The sequence below is a fragment of the Buceros rhinoceros genome, unplaced genomic scaffold (genome assembly GCF_000710305.1).
Source record: "Buceros rhinoceros silvestris isolate BGI_N320 unplaced genomic scaffold, ASM71030v1 scaffold14843, whole genome shotgun sequence".
Lineage (NCBI taxonomy): Eukaryota > Metazoa > Chordata > Aves > Bucerotiformes > Bucerotidae > Buceros > Buceros rhinoceros.
Genome location: NW_010405502.1, coordinates 1 through 14500, shown reverse-complemented (window position 1 = coordinate 14500; position 14500 = coordinate 1). Strand labels below are relative to the sequence as shown.

The 14500-nt window shown below is 37.4% G+C and overlaps 1 protein-coding gene across 1 annotated transcript in view; it reads right to left on the bottom strand.

Annotated features, from left to right (window-relative positions):
* ICE2 (interactor of little elongation complex ELL subunit 2) overlaps positions 1-13827 on the bottom strand; it is a 24225-nt gene extending 10398 nt beyond the window's left edge. Inside the window, exons 1-9 of the mRNA XM_010133769.1 lie at positions 13730-13827; positions 10977-11241; positions 9786-9905; positions 8075-8209; positions 7563-7679; positions 5889-6048; positions 3776-3960; positions 2325-3285; positions 875-1053 (exon numbers count right to left, since the gene is read on the bottom strand). Coding sequence (XP_010132071.1) covers positions 875-1053; positions 2325-3285; positions 3776-3960; positions 5889-6048; positions 7563-7679; positions 8075-8209; positions 9786-9905; positions 10977-11180 — 2061 coding nt within the window. The 5' untranslated portion in view covers positions 11181-11241; positions 13730-13827. The remainder of the gene's footprint in view (positions 1-874; positions 1054-2324; positions 3286-3775; positions 3961-5888; positions 6049-7562; positions 7680-8074; positions 8210-9785; positions 9906-10976; positions 11242-13729) is intronic.
* Between the last annotated feature and the right edge of the window lie 673 nt (positions 13828-14500).

Genomic DNA, 14500 nt, shown 5'->3' with positions numbered 1-14500 from the left:
GCAGGAATTAAAAAAAAAATAAACAGTGATCAGTTTCTCATTAGCAAGCTAAGCATCTATTCACAAGATTTTATGAGCAGTGGATCAATAGCAAAGAGATGGTATTTCTTCAAAATAAGATTCTGAGCACAGAATCCTAGCAAGCAATCGAGAGATGCAAAGATCTATTTCCATTTCAACGAAGCACAGACACTTCACAAAATGTCTGCCTACCATAACTCTGGTATCCTGGGGAGAGAGAATGACTCAGAGGACTCTTGAAAAAATAAAAATTTTCTGAGTATTCCAGAATAAGCTTTCCTTCTCCTGATATTACAAAGAATATCTGGATTACACTGCATTTAAAGCATTTTCTGCCTTAGAACAAATGATTTGCTAACATGTATACCATACTCTTTTCAAGCAGAATGAATAGCAAGTCTTTTTATCTTTAAATTGTTGTTCATTCTACTTCTCTGCTTAACTAGGCATATTAGCAAGATTGAATCCTGCTTGAAAGTATTAACAATCATGAACATTCTCAAAGCCTTGGGCCAAAAATCTAATTACAGTATTAACTTTTAAGAATAGTTCAAACTGACTTCAGTTTACATGAGTATAATTACCCATGCATATTACTGTGACATAGCTGTAGAAAAAACACAGAATCACACTAGCTTATCTTCTCATCGAATAGGTTTAAAGAAATCAGAAGTTATCCTTCTCTCTCCTTCCACAGCAAATATTTACTTTAAGACGACACACGCTGCTGAGTTACAATTAAATGTACTAATTGTCGAGCGAAACACAAATGCTGTGAAGAACTTGGAATCCCAGAGAGACCAGCATAACTCTTTAAAAACCCAACCAAAAAAGCTAACAGCAAAATCTGTACCTGTTGGGCTTTCTTCTTTTTATAGCATCGTGGCACTGACTTCACTTTTTGCACACTGCAACGCACAAGTAACAACAGATCATCCAAACTGAACAGCTTATACACAAGGTTGCCATCCTGAGGTGCTTTATACTCTGAAGGGTCTTCTTCAAGCAGCTGAAGTTCATGGGGCAGCTTTTCTACAGATTATAAATAAAGCAGAAAATTACAAGCTTGGTCATTGTTTACCAGGAAGCTAATTGGCTTTTTAGTTCTTGCAGTCAGTTTATTTTTTTCTATTTTACTTTCAATAGGATCTGTTTTGTTTCCTAAGAATGTGCAGTGAAAACAACCTTGTTTGTCACAAGAATTCACTTATGTATTAAAAAAAATTATGTTGGAAAACATCCACTACAACTTTTAAAGAGTTTATTTTTAAATATTCCCACATATTTTATCCTAATCATTAGTTTTCTTCCACAGAGCTGTGAGCCTCCATTCTTGTACAAATGGAGTTCAAAGGCTGGTTTTTAAGCTGCAGTCACTCAGCACAAAGGATACCAAAGTTTTATTTACAATGAGTGTCTCCTAAAAGCCACCATCCATTTATCAGTTACTGAGATAACTCAAAGCTCAGGTTTGGATAGTAACATAAGCCATGTGTCCAAACTGAATTGGTGTCAAATTCAATATTTGCATATTGAACAGAAACACTTAGTTTTACTAAGTTTCTGTTTATTGAACAGAAACACTTAGTTGCACTTAGATCTCCAAGTGCAGCTCTGAGGTAAGTTAAACATTCCTGCATCCCTTAGAGATATTTTAACAAAACTTTTAAAATAAAGAAGTATAAACTCCTACTTGTTTATTTATTGGAAACTTCTCCAGTTCTGTTTTTTGTCCTGTAGACACGTGGATATATGTGTCAGAACTACAACCACGAATGAGTATTGCTGTAGTGCTATGAATAAATACATTCAACATTAAAGTTTATGTGCATCTTTGAATAAATGTATACCGTGCAAGATATTAAAGTGACCAGAAGTAATTCTCTGTTAGTAAAATATTTAACAAAGTTCTGGCTTCATGCAAAAAAGACATGGATGGAGGTTTATCAGCTTGCTACAGAGCTTTCCATTTGTATAATTATGCCTTCTCTTCTTTCACAGTCACATTTCAGCATCTTGGCAATATTGGTTTCATTACCTCTATTAAAAACATAGAAATAATGATCAAACACCTGAATTCCATGCTCCCAAAACAGCTCACAAAAACATTCCCTTATGCGTGCAAGACAGTAATTCTCAAAGAGAAGGTATTGTTAAAAAAAAAAATTAAGTCACATCTCTAAATAAATGTAACAGAGGTACTATTAAGATGTTCCTCAGATGAAGGAGTTAGAATGTTTTTCTGTTAAATATTGCCGACAATTTGAAATTGTACTCCTTACACAATAAACTCAATTACTTACTCTTTGGCACTCCCTGAAAAAGCCAAGTCCAGGTATTTCTAGATGAGCTGTTGGGATCTGAGGCAGCAGCCGGCATAGCTTCTGTGCTGGAGGTCACTGATGGTTTTGGAGATTGAGGCATGTGGGCTGGTGTAGCATTAGAGTTATCACAGCCCACCGCTGGCTGCTCACGAGCTTTTTGGGAAGGTGACTTGAGAAGTTCAGTTTGCATTTTCAGAATCTGTCCAACAGGATCAAATTCTTTGGACAACTTTCTTTTCAGCTTTCTAGAGGCATTTTTTCCCTGATCCACAATATCTGAGCAATCAGTTATGCTTGCTAATGAAATCCGGGTGGGGGAAGGCGATTTGGCAGTCCCTGCTGAGGTATGAGAAACTGTGTTTGGTACAGGTGTTCTACAACAATCAGTGTTCTTACACTCTGTATCAATTATCAAACGCTCTTCATCTGTGTCACTACTGCATAAAGAAACGAAAGTCTCACTTCTCTGTGCAGCATCTGACTCTTCCTTGTAATTAACAGCATTAGATAAAGTATTTACTTTTGTTTCTTTGTCCAACACTTCTTCGGTCATTACATGCTCTGCTTTGTTCAGTGCTACCTCCTCTAAATTAAAGCTTGTATGAGATGAATTTTTTTCAGGGCTGAAGCACAGAACACCATCTAACAATGGAAGCTGCATGCTGGCACATGCTGAAAGTCCTTGCTCAGAAATGGTGTTTTTCCCTTCTTCATCTTCACTGTTTATGGAGGATGATGTATTTTTTTCCCCTGTTTTTAGGCCATGGGATATAACTTTAGCAGCGTTACCAACTGTAGGAAAGGTACTTTCCATTTTAGAAGTTCTTGAGAGCTTGACAGCTGCTCCAAAAGTTTCCAGTTCTGTAACATCATCGTCAAAGTCCATCCCTGCATCATCTGGAAGTGTAATCTTCCTGTGCTGGTAGGTATCAGAAGACATCTTAACACAGGGAGGAAAAAATAATATTTAAAAAAATATAAAGTACAAACCAACCAAAAAATAGAATGTACTAATCAAACATGACATTGCCAATTTGAAAGCATGAAAAATGTTCTGCTATCCATATTTTGACTGTTGGGAAAGAGAAGCAGGAAATGAACAAAAAAAATCCTGTGCTTATCATGAAATATCTGAAGTCCTACGAGTTGAAAGGCCTATCAAAAGAGAAATAAAGGTCATAGAACTTCTCCCATTGAAATAAACTGATAAAAATACATTAATGAAGTAAACATTAAAAGCTACGATGCCAATGTAATAGAAGCATTTAAAGGAACTAGACAGGCATTTTAAGACAGAGGGTCTGTAACTCAGCGGACAGAAAACTACCAATGGAAACCAGAATTTCCCTTCATAATCATGGAATGAGTAACTTAGGAATTATAACATAGGTTTTTGGGTTTGTTTGTTTTTAAGAGGCAAAGCTACGTACATCCCACTGAAACAGACTGTCCTCATCTGGTTTGTCCATCGATACATCCGAAATTGAAACATAAGAAGTTTTAGTTGCCAGGAAGTCCATTGGAATTTCATGGAAGATTTGATTCCTCTCTCTCACTGTCATTTCCTTTCTCAGCAGAGGTGAATCGACATAAACCACTTTAGCTGGTTTCCTACCTTCCCAAGAACAGAAATAGATCGAGTACACATTAAATGAAAGGAAAAAAAATTGTTATATAATTTAAATAAGAAATCTTTCAGTTTCTAATTATGGTCAAATCCATTCCACATTCACACTAGAAGAAACTAAAAACTACCTTCTCATTCATTAACCACAGAAAACAAAAGTATGTCCAGATACAGTGTGAATTAGTAGGATTCTGCAGCAGCAATACACACCACAGAAACAGTGGTTCATATTTTAAATGCGGTTCTAAATAGAGAATTTGTGAAATAAGATTTTAGGATTCATCATTCCTTACTCTGCATTATATCATCAAACATACTCTGTTTTCCAAAAAGATCTTTTTTCTTCCTTTGATGAACCTACACAAAACTTCTCCTGATCAGTTACTCTGCCCAGGCTCTGCTGCCCCACCCCTTTGTTTACACCTGAACACACTTAAAGGAATCATCCACAGATTCATCCAAAAATAAGAGTGATACCCTGCCCAATATTACACAGAAACCAAAGGCACACGGTGACCACAGCAGCACTGTTTTACAAAAAAAAAAAATATAATTAATGCAAGAGATGGGTTGCAGGGAAGATGGAAAAAGGAGGAGAGGAGAAACCCTTCCAGAAAACACTAGGTATCGCTAACACATTCTGAATGCCCTTCAGGCGTTAACTTTAGATCTAAAAATTAAGTTTAAAACTGTAAAGCCGATATCAAAGGAGTCAGGCATATCTTTACAGATAAGTAATTTAATTTCATTTAAGAAAGTGCAAAATCTGTAAGATAGGCAGATGTTTGACAGCTTGCTTATTTACTACCCAGAAGTTTTCTATGCGAATTCATCTGAAATGCAGAAAAAACGAACATTCCAAGACAAACACCTTTATAAATACTCATCATGAAAAAAAACCTAGTGCATATAAAAAAAAGCATAACTAGAGAGGAACTCTATATTCAGATTACTGATGGAGTGGTTGACAACCAAAACATAGCACTCGGATGAGTTAATCAGTTTATTCAAAACATCTTGTGTTGCAAGCAGGAAAAGCAATCTCCATGGACATTCATTATTTATTCGTTATTCTACGATGAAAACAAGTCCTTTTAATTCCAGAAATTGCTTGCTCTTTTTCATAAAACCTCAGGATTTTCCTTTCCTTCCTTACTGAAATTGGTTCACTTGGTAATTTCAACGGCTTCATGCAGTTGCTTTCCTTCCAAGGAGCAGAGCTTACTTTTGAAAGTCAAATGGACATTTAACTGATGTGTTCTGTTGGTTTTTTCTTTTCCAAGTGAAAAACAGCTGTATGTCCAAATTCAGTATTAACAGTGATACCTCTAAAGGTTGTCACTCTTCTCATTAACAAGGTGGAACAAGGTGTAGAAAACTATGAAATGTCCTTACTACCAGCTTTCCTCACTGAGAGCAGAGGACAAATTATAGCAATGAATTTTTTTAAAGTTCATCTTTTACAGTAACTTCGATTAAACTGAACATTTCTCTTTACAAAGGTGTCTGACTCCTTACCAGGTTACAGCTGGAAGCTATTAACTTCAGATTTTCGCTCTTTAAGATGCGTGAACTAAGTAAGTAAAATTTTATTACTTCCATTCCTTAAATTAAAACCATGGAAGTACTTAAGAGAAACTATTTTCTTACAGCTGCACACTAGAGTACTGCTTCTTCAGAAAAGGCAAAAATCTGAGCTTATAATAATGATTTTCATCAACTGTAGCTTCTTTTTAAAAATAAAACCAAATTGAATTATTCTATTATTGCATGACCTACACCAGACTACACTCCCGCAGTTGGTTTTACTGGATTTTCTAATATCCTGTTCTTCAGTCTGCTCAAAAATGATTATGAAAATATATAAAGATCTTCATGGTCAAAACCGTAACTTTTGTAACAATAACATACTATACCTGCAACAGGGATCATTTTCACACAAACTGGCATTTCCCATTGTTCCTTGTAGTTTAGTCCATGGTTATTCAGTAGAGTAAACAATGATTGATTACTTAAAACAACTTGAGGACAGTATTTCAAAGCAAGTTTTTCTGCATTTGAATCTGAACTAATATCCTAAACAGAAAAAAAAAATTAAATATACACATAAAAAATTAGTAAGAAAAACCCCAAACCCAAACAAAGATTAAGATCTTCCCCCCTCCCTCTCCCCCTGCTAAAAGCCCAAATACTTTCACAAAGCCTTTTTCACATTCAAATGAAAAAGCAAAAAATTCCCCTGAAGGTTTTTGGCTGAATCTTATGCATCTACCCTGCAGCACGAGAAAATACATCTTCCTAACTTGTATCTTTCAGTGCATTCCTACTAATTTCAATTACGAGGTTGAATAGGAATTCGGATGATGGTGAAATACGGCAACACATTGCAGGAGAAAAAAAAAACCCATCAGATTCACTCATATATACATTACAGAACTTAAGAGTTATAGCAGTAGCACAATAAAGATATCTAACGCTAATGTATGGTTAAAACTGTACTGCTGTTCAAGTACAGCCTGCCTATAAAGAATCTTAAAACAAGTATGAAAACATGAAGAACACAAATTCAGAATCGAAATAATAAAATCAGTAAACATTATGAGAACAGGTTTCCATGAAGAGAGGAAGCTGGGAATGTTCATGAGGTGGGAGGAGAACATCAAGGACTAAGAAGATAACAGAAGCCCAGAAACACTGAGCGCAAAATGAGAAAAATCTAGCTATGCTCTTTTTTCTGCCACCCAAGACATCATCAGAAACACCCTGTTTATCGCTGTAACATCTCGAGGCATGTATCATTCTCCCATGTTACCTCTGCTACTTTCTTAAGCAAAAGTGTTTTTGTAACTACAGTACGTGTGTTCAAAGTCGTTTCTGACGTGAACAAACTCCTTAAATAGTGGATAACAAATAACCTGGAATAAACAGTCACAAAACCTGAGTTCTACAGAATGAAAAACTCATTCATTTTCTCTGTGTAAGAACACAGACACAAACATCAGCTATTTAACAGTGAAGTGGAATGGAATCTAAAAATTGTTCAACTCAGAAACGGAGTTTATGCTGTTTAGCAGAAGAAATTCCCAGGGTAAGCTAACCTAATCAATTCTTCAGAAAACTAGATGGCCTGAAGTATTTCTTCTTACCCTCAGGATTTCTCTTAAATCAGAATCCTCTGTACCTATGTGCATTGACACGTATCTATGCACACTCACACACAAGAGGCCAGCCTAGAAACGGCAAAGCAGAGTTTAACAGCAACAACATCGTATTAAACAATTCTATCTACATTTCACAGACAGGGTGTTCCAATTTAAGGACCTCTCTAGCGTTTCACTGAGGGAACAGCGGGAGTCCTTTCAAGGGGCACTAGGGCCAGAAGGCAGTAACCCAACTTCTGAAGAGGGCAGTATGATTGCTGTAACTGAAATACCAAACAATGACACAGTGTATATGTTCTTATGCTACAAGATCTGTAAGATTAGGAGAAAAAAAAAAATGAAGAAGCTTAATGCTGACACATAAAAAAAGACCAACGTGCTCTTCTCTACAAAATATACCTTAAAAATGACAATAGAAAGGCTACTTACATTGTGCATAATAGAAGCCTTGTTTTCTGGAGTTACAATAGACATAATGGTTTTATAGTCTGTGGGCAGTTGAACAGGCATGGTGGGGAAATATGTTTTGCCACGTCTTGCTGTACCCTTAAAGAAATCAAGCAGTATCAGGAAATGGCTTTAACCAAAATCACGCTGACCCACCATTGCACTTCTTGTAATGGAAAATATCAAGAATTTATGTAGGTGCATTTTATAAAGTTAGTGTTATATTAGAAAAATACATACTATTAATGTAATCTGTTTATTGCAAACATACAGTGAAGGGTGTTAACTGCTTTACCACCAAAACGATTTCATTAATGTTTTCATCAACAACTTGAGTTAGGAATTATAATTCCTAACTCAAGTGCTGAAAAATACTTGTAAAAACCCTGAAGCCTTGCATAATGCAATGCAGATGCAATTCTACTTATTTGAGAAAAAAAAAAAAAACAAAACACCAAACACCACCAAAACAATATATATACATAAGATAGTACCATTAGAAGAAGATTTTTTTCCAGCCTAAAGGTCAGTTGCGTATGAAACTTTCCTCCCATGATACTCGTGACCTCCTGAAGCGTGTAACACTCAGGATACTTTTGCACATGTGCAATACACGCACGTAGTAATTCCTAACATGAAAAGAAAAATAGTTTATGCATTTATATCTTTCATAAGAATTTTAGAAGTTTTTTTATGCAATTGCAAGTTGCATCTGCATATACTTTCTGTAAAGAACACAGATATGTTTAGCGGTTCACTGCTAACAGACTTGAATTCAACTTTTCCAGCTAGAGATAGTATTTAAAGAGAAACCAGTTCAAGTCTAACAATCACTGGTAGCGGAACTGAAATACATTCCAAACTCTTCTGACCCTTCACATGCAAGGCTAACAATGTATGCACAGAGGCTCGCACCAATCAAAAAAGTTTAGTTCAGTTTGAAGTGTGCTAAACCAGGTAATTATTTTCTCGGTTTATCTTGGCTTTTAGAGGGATTAGTAGCTTTCTGTGTTACTACCTAATTTAAACCAGGCCTAAGTAAAAGCCGTGGAGGTAAAGATTCCCTTACTTTCGTGTCAACTCCAGATCCTAAGATAAATACATAATTCAGATATCAGAAGAAGCTAAGACATTTACCTTTATTTAGTAAATGGAATGAATTATTTCTGAAAGTATTGTTTAAGACTATGTACATGCCTTTGCTTAGTTTTTACCTTAATGTCAACTTACTATAAATAGCACTTCAAGCCTGGAGACACAATATGTGACCATACGACAAGATCATTTAGAAAAATAGACACAAGTGTGAGATATAAAATTACAAAGCCAATCCCAATTTTTAGAAAAATAAGCAAGATTTTTGCCCTCACATATGCCCAAACTGTGTGTTATATACAGAAGCAAATCTATCCTGTGCATGAAAAAGCATGTAATAAACAGTGTTATGGTGACACAGACACGATCTTTCTGAATTTTAACTCATCACTCTACTCTCTAGTAAACACATTTATTTTCCTGTTTTATTCTCAAAAGAAAGTGATGTGGCGCTTACTAGAGAAGACTGAAATTTTGACAAAAAGCATTTAAGTAGACTATTTTGATTAAGGCAAGACACTTTGCGGAAAACAAGCACGAGCAAATCAACCCACGATGGGAAAGTTTAATAAACCTGTATCTGGAATTCTTTTCCCAAAATGTGCTAGTAAACCAAGGACAATATAAAAAGCTGCATTCATGTTCGATTTTAGAAACATCAAAGTGGGTATTTAACACAGCATGAACTTCAGATGATTATGATTAAAGCCTGAGCAACCTGTGATTAAAGTGACTTTGTAACTGTGGAGAAAAGCTTAACGTTCGGTTCAGTAGTGTGTATTCAGGAGCAGCTTGTTAATGTAAATGCACACTTAAAATGCAATTTCTCCCTTCCCAAATATAAAGATGTAATTTACTTAACTGATGACTAAATCTTTGTCTAGTATTGCATTCTGTGACCTCACTTCTATCCTATCGGCTACAATTAACTCTGGACCAAGCCGCGCTGCACAGCAAAAGGAAAAGGGTGACTTCTCACGTCTCGTCCCACCATGGAATCAGCAGTTTAGGGAACATCAGATCCCATGAGCAATGCCTACATTATCCTAATCACGCTTCCAACACGATTATTTCAGAAGAGAAGGAATCCAACACAGTACTGGTAATTACCTCAGTATAATGTAGTGCATCTTCAGAGATGGCATCATAATCTTGGGCACAGCTTTTTGCAGCATTTTGGGCAAATTTCATAAATTCTGCAATTTCATTGTTTACTACTTCTTTCATTTGCTGTGAGAAGGAAAAAATCTATTATTTAAGAGAGAATAGACTCCTGTAGGTTAGGTATGCAACCAGCAAAATTTCCAGAGATGTACTACAGGTGATGATGGTATAAGGCAGGGCGCAGATACTCTTGCTGCTCAATTTGGCAAGTCTTTGCATATGTTTAGAGTTTCACTTCAGTAAAAAAATTCCCAAAACACAACCCCCTCCCCCAACAAACAGCAAGCTTCTTTTGGTCATACACTACTGATTCTTAAAAAGAAAGGTTACAAGACACTGTTGGAGTAAGCTTACATGACAGACCCCTAAAGATATCTGAGCTCTGACTTCATAAACAATTACATTGTAAGTAACAACAGTGCAGTAGGTACTGATTTGCCTGGCAATGACATTCCCATTGTTAGAGCCTAAAATAAAGGAATTAGCATTAACAAGGAAGCATAAGAAACCAAACGTGATGGCTCAAAAACATCTGCTGATCATCCAGGGTTCAACTAAAATGATGCATCCAACCAACAAAAGATATAGCCTTTCACTGTTTAAACATTGCTGAGACTAAACAGCAAGCGTGAAGCACAGTAGGTCACCATACAGGTCCCCTCACAGGTCAATGAAAAAAGTTGCCATTACAGGGTGCCATCAAAGTTCACATCAAAATGTATCCACCTCCTAACATTACATAAGACTGCTACGTGCCATTACGAAATGCTAAAAATTGCAGTAAGGGCAACTCTTAACTTCCTTCTCAGAAAAATGTGGGCTTTTTTGGGGGCATGGGAGTGGGTATTAGATCAGCTGTCAAAGGTCTACAGTTACCATCACTTGTTTAGACTAATACTAGAAAAAAATCCACGAAACCCCCACTCACTTTCAATGAAATAACCAAATACACTTTCAGTTTATATTAAGAACGTTATCCTGAATACTTAAACCTTATTACTACTCATAATACTATTAAAAGAAATTAAGACAAAGTGAATTTTAAAACATTTTTTCTACATTCTCCTTAACTCTCTGTAACAAAAAATTTGTATGATTCCCTCCGTGGTGTTCAGATGTACATATATGCATACTCACCAGATAGGTGAATAATTCTCTTTGACTTGCTGCATTGACTTGAAAATGTTTTTTTTTTGAGTACTTGGTCATCAGATACAAGTATGTTTTCTGCTCCTTCTCAGACAAGCAAGAGGTAAATGGATAGGGGAGTCTAGGTTCAGGAAGAGGATGCTCATCAGTTGCGCTTTCAGCCTCCACCTCATCCGGATCTGCAGCCTGCATACCACAAGCCTGTCTGTTTTCTGAAGAGTTTGCCAATGCTCCCACATTTTTCTTTTCCTGTCTGAAAGAAAATAAGTGAAAAGTTATACTTTTCACATAAGCGTTAATATTTGTCAGAATTAATAAAGGCAATCATGCAAGCTTAAACTTCAAATCCAGCAAAATACACTGGGAGATACTGTACTATTCTGATTCCTAGCCTAAGCCACAGGAATTTTCTTACTCTGAAACTTCACCTGGACAATCAGACTAACCCTTAGTACCAACAGCGGGTTTGCCACTAGTTTAATTACAAAGTGGTGTATATATTAGTCTGTATACTTAATATTGAGGTGACAAGCTAAACGCCCATTATTAACAAAAAAAGTCTCAACACTTCTTCATTAACTGATGGCTGGTGTTCAGAAACAGTTTGCACTCAGAAAGCTCTAACTTACAAGTCACAGTTATGACAGTAAAGGATAAAGATTCAAGTAGAAAAAGCCTTTCTTTCACTGTGAGAGAAGTCAACTAAGACTACTTAATTGTAACAAAAGAAATTCTGGATTTCAATGGAAAAATTCCTACAAATAGAGTACACAATTCAAGAGTTTCATCTTCTACTCTAATCAATGCTGAAATTGGTTGCAAAAAATGCTGGTCTAAGGCAAGGGGCACAGCTCACCTAACAACCACAAAGCAGTAACAGTGTACAGCTGGTTCTTACAACAGCCCTGGTGTATGAAGGCCACCTTAGCCCTGCTCTAGTTAAAATAACTGTTCTTAAGAGGGAACATATTTAAGGTTAACAAAATGAGCATTAACTGCTGATCTTGGAAAAAACATATTTTTAAGATATAATTTCAGCACTAGAAAACATCTCAAGTGTTATTCAAACCCAGCAGCATCACGTCCACAGTTCTTAATAATACTTCACAGCTGTCTCTCTGGATATGAGAATGTGTCCATCCTCACGGCACAAACTGGCAAATTTAATTAAGCTGCAGCAGCCACAAGATGCTGACTCAGATAGGCCAGTGCAGGAACATCAAGAAATTTTAGCAGCTTAAATTAGCTATATTCAGCACTGAATGAAATGGTAGCACATAAAGATCATTTCAGTATTCAGTGCTGTCACAGGCTTCATCAGGATGCAAACCAAAATAATCTGACAGACCCTTTCTGTCCATATTTACAGCATTATACTGTATTTGAGCTGACGGCTTAAATTTTTGCCCTTCATTTTTTATCAGTAACCTGCCTTCATAGCTTCCACGGTGAGAGACCTGACTAGGGCCACTCAGCCCAGTTCCACCGATTTCTGAATTTCTCTAGTTGCAACCTTTCTTCTGGCTATAAATCCACTTCTACTATACCCAATCACAACTGAACACAACCCCACTCTTGAGTGCAGTCATGTCTACCCCAGAAACCCTCTTCCTCCCTCATCTATAGGAAAAATTTCACACTAATAGCCAGTGTACCCAGGAATAAGCTGCGAGGGCTCTGCTCAATGCTGCCAGTTCAAGGAACACTGCTCCAACAGAGACACACCAGAAAAGCCTTCTCTAGCTGAGGATGTGGGATATAGAGAGGCATGTGATGTAGACAGGGGTTGCTCTCAAATGTGTGTTCTCAGTGCCAGCTCATAAATATACAGCGACTGCCCTTTACAACAAGTTACTTCTCAGCATGCTGAACTCCCCACTTAGAGCACAGTAGCCACCTTGGCCTCCCACCCACATTCTTTGCGGTGTCAATGTTCACGCACCATGAGACACTCGCCACTTGTACCTCCGAAGCAGCTTGGTGACTTCTTAAAAAAACCCCAATAGCCTAAATACAGTCCTCCAGCTTCTGAAATCCAGCAGCCTGAGCTATGCTTTTCACAACAAATGTTGATTCTACTTCCTGCAGACAATAAATACAGTCATCGAACCTGCACAAACAGTACCACCTGTACCAACGTAACTTCACTTCCCATTCCTCAGCTAACACTCGGTACAGTTCCTTCCTCACTCAAGGAATTAAGTGCTGGAACCTCCACTGCCCCTAAGACACTGTTGGATTTATCTAAACACTGTTGGCTACTTCCAAAACATACAAGTAAAAAAGATGTCAATATACACTATAGTAAACTTTCTACAAAGTGACAAGACATGGACTGGCAGCATGACATCATTAGCTTTTAAAAAGAATTAGGTCTGCATCATGGGTTCAAGGATCCTTACTCTGACCAGTCAAGAGGGTGGGTCAAACTTTGTCCTTCTTTGCTATCTCAGAGAAAGCAGAAAACACAACAACGAGCATCACCCCCCAAAAACAACCCAACCCCCCCTTCCAAATACTACCCCAACCCCCAAAAGACATGAAAGAGCAGAGGTCTCAACCCAGACTCTTCCTGCTTTCTGAGGTTTCACAACCAGTACAGCACAGACCAACTGCTGGACGAAAGACTCAGTGACAAATCCCTGCACGTCAGATAACACACACCTTTCCCCCAATCAGCGAGGGTATGTATCACCAGGATGATAACAAACAGCACAAAATTATAACGTGACAGACTATACCTGTTTGATAAATGCCACAGTTCAGAGAGGCTTGGAGCCAATGAATATTTTTCATAGATTTCATGTGAGAAAAATACTTCACTGCCATTTTTTGGTGAAATATCCCTAATAACAAAAAAACAAAAACAAAGAACATTACAATATAGAAGAAATAGTAAAGGTCATATCTGCCCCTGAGAAACAAAAGAACGAAGTTATTTACAAAAAAAGAAGCTCTCTGTACAGCATTTCCACATTCCCTCCTTACACTGTCTAGTGCCCTACTGGTTTTGGTAGTAAAATGCACATTCTCCACATTCTGAAAAGCACAGTTTCATTAACACAGGATATAACTTTTAGACGCGGAGAAATTCGGACAGGAGTTACACACTTTTCAGGTGGTAGTTATTCAAGCCAAACACTGGGTCAAACTTGCTGGAACTTGGAGAATAACGTAACACTTTCTCCATTTTTCAGAAAAGAAATTATTTTTTCTGCTACACAGACCTTACCTTCTAAACTCTTTTTTTTAAATACAGCCCTTTCAAGGTTTATACAACACCAATCTTCCCAAAATGTTGTGAAAGGCCTAAGTAAAGGTCTACTGCTGTCTTTCTCACGAACGATCTAACTAAAAACCAGCTCAGCTCTCCGGGCTTAAAGAGCCGAGCTCCTTCTCTGCAGGGCTTTTCGTACTGGGGACGAGAAGGGCGGCGCTGCCCCAGACGCTCACCGCGGACGCGCGTCACTCAGCGCTCCTCACCGCCGGGCGCCCGCAGCCACCCGCGGCGG